This window comes from Callospermophilus lateralis, chromosome 7, assembly GCF_048772815.1.
Source record: "Callospermophilus lateralis isolate mCalLat2 chromosome 7, mCalLat2.hap1, whole genome shotgun sequence".
Taxonomy (NCBI): Eukaryota; Metazoa; Chordata; class Mammalia; order Rodentia; family Sciuridae; genus Callospermophilus; species Callospermophilus lateralis.
In genome coordinates this window covers 133,007,637-133,015,264 of record NC_135311.1, presented here as the reverse complement: position 1 = coordinate 133,015,264, position 7,628 = coordinate 133,007,637, and the positions used below count along the sequence as shown (strand labels likewise).

The 7,628-nt window shown below is 44.7% G+C and overlaps 1 protein-coding gene across 2 annotated transcripts in view; it reads right to left on the bottom strand.

Moving 5' to 3' along the window:
* Positions 1-334: 334 nt before the first annotated feature.
* Fbxo42 (F-box protein 42) overlaps positions 335-7,628 on the bottom strand; it is an 87,665-nt gene continuing 80,371 nt past the window's right edge. For both annotated transcript variants that reach the window (XM_076861197.1, XM_076861196.1), the window contains exons 5-10: positions 6,743-6,896; positions 5,251-5,361; positions 3,627-3,723; positions 3,099-3,155; positions 2,121-2,237; positions 335-1,465 (exon numbers count right to left, since the gene is read on the bottom strand). In XM_076861197.1, the coding sequence (XP_076717312.1) occupies positions 350-1,465; positions 2,121-2,237; positions 3,099-3,155; positions 3,627-3,723; positions 5,251-5,361; positions 6,743-6,896 (1,652 nt within the window). In that variant the 3' untranslated portion in view covers positions 335-349. The remainder of the gene's footprint in view (positions 1,466-2,120; positions 2,238-3,098; positions 3,156-3,626; positions 3,724-5,250; positions 5,362-6,742; positions 6,897-7,628) is intronic.

Here is a 7,628-nt window from a genome sequence, read left to right as displayed (position 1 = left end):
AGTACCGATTGTTAGTCTGTTCCCTAACTTCTTGGTCTATTTAACAGCAAAGTAGAAAAAGGCAGCACAGCCTCTGCTAAAACACAGCAACGATTTTATCTGAACAGGACGGAGCTCTCTCCCTTTTTTGTAAACAGAGTTGGCTATATAATATATATATATATATTTTTTTTTTCATATATAATTTTTTTCTTAATGGAGATTTGATCCCAGCCTGGCATGAGTAGGCTGGGAATTGGAGTTTTGGTTTCGGGGAGTAATGCTGTTTTCCCAATTCTCAGTCCAAATGCTCACACACTGGAAAATTCCAAATTAAAAAGCCACAGAAGGGAAAGGGGTTTTGAACACATTATCTCTTTGCTCGTACAAAGTACAAGGCGTTTGTTTTTGGGTAATACTTCACATTCTGCTTCTTGTCCATGAGTCCTCCAAATATGATGAGTTCGCCCCTGCCTTGTACCACTGTATGCAGGCTGGTTTCAGGAGGCCCGACCACAGAGCTGCTATTAAACACTTTCCATTTGACCCGCCCCTTCTCCTTGGTGTCTTTGATGTCCAGCACGTACATCTGCATGGGCTTGCAGTTCATACTCTGGTACAGGGGTTTGCCAACATTGAGGGACTGTGGAGGGTGGTGGCCGAGGCGGCGGGCAATGGGGGGTAAGGAATGTCCATCTCCTTGGGCAGGCCCTGGGCGGGGTATGGGCACTGTTTCTCCACTGCTCAGGCTCTGGCTCCCAGGGGAGCCTGGAGAAGACCCAAGAGGAGGGCTTAGTGCTGCGGAGGCTGAGGGGCCCTTGGATGACATTGCTTTAATGGCTTCCAGACTCCGACGCAGGGCACCAGGAGAGACAGCCCCTGCAAGGGCGCTGGCCACATGTGGAGGGGTATGGACACCATTGGTCTGTTCTGGAGGGTGTCTCACACTCCCTGTAACCGTCCTGTTGTCCATACCATCCACATGATTGCTACCAGAAGCAGGTTTCAGGTCCCAATTCAGATCTATTGACCCCAATCTCAGATCTTTTTGATCTGGTAAAGACCCTCGTCGGGGTGCCAAAGAAAGTCCCATTTTTAAGTCATATCCTTCAGAGGCAGACGGAGTGCTTGGTGATATGGCCTGTACAGGGCTGTCCAAGGAAGAACCACCAACAGCTGCTGTTCCTGGAGATAAACTCCCGCCATTGAGGATGGGAGAGCCATCTCCTCTGGCTGGGGAGAGGCTCCCTTCCCGGGAACCTGAGGGAGTCTGCCTCTGAGCCCTGGGCCTCAGCGTTCCCCAGCGGCCGTTAACACATGGCGCTTCATCCATACTCCTTACTGGAGACTGGGAGCGGTACTCTCGGGTTTCAGGGACCAGGGCTGGAGGAGTGGCACTAATAGGTGATGGACGAGAGTTCAAACTGGGGCTGAGGGGGGCTCTCCCACTAGGAGCCTGGCTGAAGACCACCACGCACTGTCCCACCTGGAAGACAAAGGACCTGTGCTCACAGACTCTTCCATAATTCTCATCATTCAACCACCAAACATTTAAACACAGGCATCTGGAACACACCAGGCATTCTGTAGCCTTGAGATATGGAAGGGAAATGATCTAGAGATATAAATGATGCAGACTGCTCTCTAGGACAGAAGGGCAGATGCAGCAGCAACTGCGGCCCTGGTGTGACACGTTATTAGTTACGTCTGTACGTTAGTACAGCAGAGTGGAGGGAGCAAATAGTTTTGTTTGTAAGACTTGGGGGAAGATTTCACAGATAAGAAATGCTTTAAGTCAGGACTTAGAGGATGAGTGGGGTCACTTAGCCCACTTATGTTTTCCCATCTAATGGCTCATATATTCGAGAGATGGCAAAGGAGCTATGATTTTCACTGTTTTTTATTGTTTGAGACAGGGTCTTGCTAAGTTGCTCATACTGGCCTTGAACTCATGATCCTCCTGCCTCAGGCTTCTGAGTAGCTGGGATTATAGGAGTGTGCCTCTGTGCTTGGCTGACAGCACCTCTTTGTGACACCAGAGTGTTTTCTATTCTGTAAGTTTTCCTTTGAAATTTGTCAAATTAATTTGTTTTTCCAGTTTAGAATCTCTCCTTCTGCTGGCCTGTCAGTTCCTGGCTTACCCGGCAGGCTGGATGGCACCACAGTTCTGGAGCCCCGTGATCTTCATTTTCTACCTTGAGTGGCTGCCAGGCCCAGGGACCTGAATGCATGTGCAACAACCAAGCATCCTTAAATAGCTGTAAGAAAAGGACCAACAACAGGACTCAGGTGTGGCATCTGCTACACACATACAGAGCTGCAGTCTCAAGCTATACTGTCTGGTCTAGAAAGTGTGTGGGCTGGTCAGAAAGAATAACAAAGCCCTCAGTTATTTGTTCAATTATAGATTCATTCTTTCATTCATTCATTTACATTACCATGGATTGGTCTGACACACAGAACTGTGTTTGTGATCCATGAATTAACTAACTGGTTTTGTGTGTGTGGATAGTGGGGTGCAGGAAAGGGTTTGACAACAGATGCCTGCAACTTTATGAATCTGCTTTTAAAGTAAATTCCATGTGGACTCTGGCAGTTACCGACCTGCTTTTTTCTCTCACTGCCCCTTTGCCTTTGAAAACATGATAGCAGCAAATCTTAGAGCTTAAAGAAGGAATAGGAAGAATATAGATATGAATATTCAAGAGACAAATATCTAATTAAAAGCATCTCTCAACACCCAAAAAGAATGGGAAAAAAGGCCAGAGAAAATGAAGGCTATATATCCAAGTGGAAAAGTCACTTTCTAAATAAAAATATTATGGAAAAGTCTTGTCTACTTTTTATTTCTTGGTACTGGAAACCCAGTACCAAGGGGTGCTGAGTCACTGAGCCATATATCCCCAGCCCTTTTTATTTTGAGACAGGTTCTTGTAAAGTTGTTTAGGGCTTTGCTAAATTACTGAGGCTGGCCTTGAATTTGCTATCCTCCTGCCTCAGCCCCCCTTGTTGCTGGGCTTGTGCACTGTGTCTGGCCTGTCTACTCTTACAGAAGATAGGGGAAGCGAGTTTTGAACATTTAGTAACAAGTGTTTGGGAATGCCACAAGCAATACTCACAGCATTGGGACCACCACACCCTCCAAGGATTAAGATAGTTGCATCATCTATGACAATCTGGGGAGGGGAAGAAATTTAAAATAAATTTACACACATAGCTATCTGACTTCCCATGCTCTAGTGATATACAGAAATAGCATCCCCAGCTCCCCAAAAGAGTGTTCTAGTTACCATAAGCTCCCCATTCTCCCCAAACCAGGTCAAGTCTGATCCCTCTGACCAAATTACTGACAATTCACCTGAATGGATTCATTCTTTGTTGGTCAAATATTAACATGAGAGTCTTAAGCACTTAAAATGAAGGGTTCTCTTTGAGAAATGAAAATGCTTAGGGATAAGGCATAATATAAAGCCACTATAAATAATACAATCCATTAAAAGCCAAAAAATAAACACTAGTAAAAAAGAATGATAAATTCTCTTTGGCTTGGTGCATACTGGCATCTTACCTGACTCCCTCCTCCCTCTCCCGTCCTAACTGAAAGACGCTACAGAGTTTGTGGAATAGTTATTTTAATTCCTGAGCACCTGAGATTGGCCACCTCGAGGATGAGGACTAGGGCCAGAGATGTTCGGCTTGGACCATGCCCACTGCTCGAGGTCAAGGACCCAGACATCATTGCTCCTGTGAGAAAAGGACAGAAGGATGAGGAAGGAAGTCGGGAGCTCCCAGGGTGACAATGGTGGTCAGGGAGCTTCAGGTGCCTGTGCCCAGTGGTAAACTCACACCACTCTCCCACTCACCCAGACTGGCCTAGGGGAGGCTTCAGATGGTCTCCTCAGAGTGCAGAACCAGAAAGACAACTATGAATCCCAGCTTGTAGCCTGAACAAAAACCTTAACTTTCTTTAACTCTGGTTTCCTTGCTATCAAAGAGAAACACTGCTACTCTAAAGAGCAGATATAAATGAAGTTATATTTATAAATAAGTCCAGCAAAGTGCCATGCTTATACTTAGCACTTAAAACTATGTTTCTTCCCTTGCTGTCCCTAGAACTCATCTTGAGACCTTTAAACATTTGCCTTTTCCACTGACCATAGGCCTCACTTGAATCACATCTCTAGTTAGAATTGAGTAGCTAATGTACAAGGTAATTAGTGACAGAGGAAACAGCTACTGGTCGAACTGTAATTATTCTAAACAATAACAATGACAAAACAACAAAAAACAGGAAGAGAAAAATGATTCAAAAGGCAGCTCTATCATTGTCTGGGGGTTAAAAGCTTTATTGATTCTGGTTACAAAAATAGTTTCATAATGGCTAAAGAAAGCATCAGTTTTATCAAGGACACACTGGCATCTCCAACTCTCAAAAGACCAGCACGGCAGGACAGACTCCTGGATGGCAGTCTCTATTTTATGGCCATCTCTTTATGGTCCTCTGTTCATACACAGGATCCTACACAAGCTCCTCAACTTAAATCCTGAACCCTCTCATTTGGAGGGTAGCTCCTTTAGTCTCTCTCCATGATGGATAGAATATATGAAGATGGCAGGTGCTGTCAGGGGGAATGAGCTGGGTCTGGCCTGACTTCACTGCTGACGGCCCATCCACTCCAGCTGATAGAACAGAAGAAATGACCAGTACTGCAGCAGCTGCTGAATCAGATACATAGCACTGCAGACGATGGCTCTGGCTCGTGACTCTGGCCTGAAATGGCCAGTGTGGAGAGGACAGTGAGTGGTGGTGTATGTCAAAGAAATGTGACATACCTGACATAATTCCCTTGCTTCTATCCACTCTTCCAACCCATCCCAATTTCTACTTGTCCTCTCTACCCCTCTTTCTTCTCTAAAAGGGGCCTAAGCTATGTAGTCAAGAAGGGCAAGGAAAAGCACCCTGCTTTCTGAAAGGTGGCCTTCTGTAGGCACAGTATAGCAGAACTGGAGTTCAATCAGAACTGGATCCTACTGTACGCATGTCCAACAGAAAGAGATCTGATTCGACCCTGACTTTATAGGACAAGCTTTCCAACTTACTGGTCTGCGACTGGGAACCACAGAATAAAATGTCAAGGTGAGATGACTATCTGGATTAATTTCAACTATGCTGAGGAACATTGTACCTAGTGTCTAGTTCACTTTTCTGAGCTGTTATTCTCATGATTATTTTACCTTCAAGTTAACATGGAGCAAATCAAATCTACTTACATTTGCCGGGATCCTAAAGAGCCACCAAAGACGATCATTTTATCATCTATCACACAGGAGGAGTGGCCGGCCATGGGAGGTGGCCCATGGGTTGTCACAATGCAATTCCACCTAATACAAACAAACAGGAGGAAGCCAAGAAGTCAGCACCATCTGCTTCTGTTTTCTGAGATGGGGTCTTGCTAAGCTGCCCAGTCCTCAGCCTCCTGTGTAGCTGGGACTCACAGGCACATGCCACCACATCCAGCTTCATCTGCTTCTGACTTTATAGACTTAAAGCAAAAAATCAGTTAAGCACACATCACTCAAAAATGATAATCCCATCACCTTCAGCAGATGTTATTAGGATAATAAAAGGAGGATGACACAACTGTCTTTTTTTTTTTTAAAGAGAAGAGAGAGAGAGAGAAAGAGAGAGAATATTAATATCATTTTTTAGTTTTTGGCGGACACAACATCTTTGTTTGTATGTGGTGCTGAGGATCGAACCCGGGCCGCACGCATACCAGGCGAGCGCGCTACCGCTTGAGCCACATCCCCAGCCCACAACTGCCTTAAAGTTATATTCACTTTCAAGTTCTGAATGTGGCTGGTCTAGAGATAAAGTACAGAGATGAGAAATCAATGGCAAGGGACGCAATCATGACTTCCTGGCCTCTTCAGCCCGATGTGCTGAAAGAACATCACCTGCCAAGAACCACATTCTAAGTTTTCCATTATATAGAAGAGGGGATGCTGTCATTTCAAGAAGACATGTCTGAAAAACAGCTGAGGTCCATCTTGGGGACAAAGCAGAGCAGATGGAATCATGTGGCTCTATACCACTTCTGGGGAACTACCAGCCAAGGCTGAAGAGCTCCCTTCTTCAACTGGCTCATTCATTTTTTTTAAGAGAGGAGCAAACCCCCTTTACTTTTTCTCTTTGGAAAAAGAGGTTCTTGGGCTGGGATACGGCTCAGTGGTAAAGCACTTACCTAAGCATGCATGAGGCCCTGGGTTTGATCCCAATAGCATGAAGAAGAAAGAAGAAAGGAGAAGAAGAAAGGTTCTTAACTTAAAGTTCTAGGGGTCCTGAAAATCCTCTGATAGTACAGGCAAAATCTGGGTATACATACATTTCCCCTTTCCCCCTCCTGGGAAATGTCCATGGCTTTTCTTCAATTTCTCCAAGTTTTTTTTTTTTTTTTTTTTTTTTTTTGGTACCAGGGATTGAACTCGGGCACTCAACCACTGAGCCCCAGCCCCAGCCCTATTCTGTATTTTATTTAGAGACAGGGTCTCACTTCTCACTGAGTTATTTAGGGCCTCGCTAAGTTGCTGAGGCTGGCTGGCTTTGAACTCATGAGCTTCCTGTCTCAGCCTCCCCAGATGCTGGGTTTACAGGTATGTGCTACCATGCCTGGCCTCCAACAGTTTCTGGACACAAAACAGATAAAGAATCCAATAACTTAAAACATTGCCTTCCAGATTTAAAGCTTATCTTTTGGCTTACCAGTTTTTAGAGGGCGAGTAGGTGTGTATTTCATCAAAGAATCTCTCCGGTTGGTGTAGAGGATAAGGGCTTGGCCGTGTCCAGCCACCAAAGAGCACTAGCAGGTCCTTGTACACGACCAGGGTTGCTCCGGCCTTTGGGGAAGGGTAGGACCCTAGGAGAGTCAATAACACCATGCTTAAAACCCAGGATCATACCACAAGCCCTGGAAAAATGATCAAATGGAAACCACTACTAAAGAATAGGAGTAAGAGAGAGACGAAACTGGTTCGAAGGTCTGAGAAAAACACCACTCATTTACACATTTTTTTTAAATTAACAGAGAACCCTGAGTTAGAGGGCAGTTACTTAGCTCCTCTCAGGTTCAACTAGCTCACCTGAAATCAGAGATCAAAGTACCTATCTCATAAGTCTGTTTTGAATTACTAAATACAGAGGTTCCCTAGTTCAACTTAAAATGGTTTGACTCATAATTTTTTAATTTCCTAGTGGGTGCTAAAGTGACAGCCATTCAGTAGAAAGCCCACTTCCATTTTTTCATCTGTTCCAAGGCTAGCAATATGTGGAATAATGCTTGAGATGCTGGGCAGTGGCAGTGAACCTCAGCTCCCAGTCAGCTACATGAATGTGAGGGCAAACAACTGATCCTCCATAGTATGCTGTGTTGCTATGCTGTGGTGTTTAGTGAGTGAGGTAATTTTTTTTTTAAATATTTATTTTTTATTTGTAGTTGGACACAATACTTTTATTTTATTTATTTTTATGTGGTGCTGAGGATCAAACCCAGGGCCTTGCAAGCGCTAGATGAGCACTTTACCACTGAGCCACAACCCCAGCCCCAAGGGTGAGGTAATTAATTAAGTGCATTTTTGACCTATGATACTTT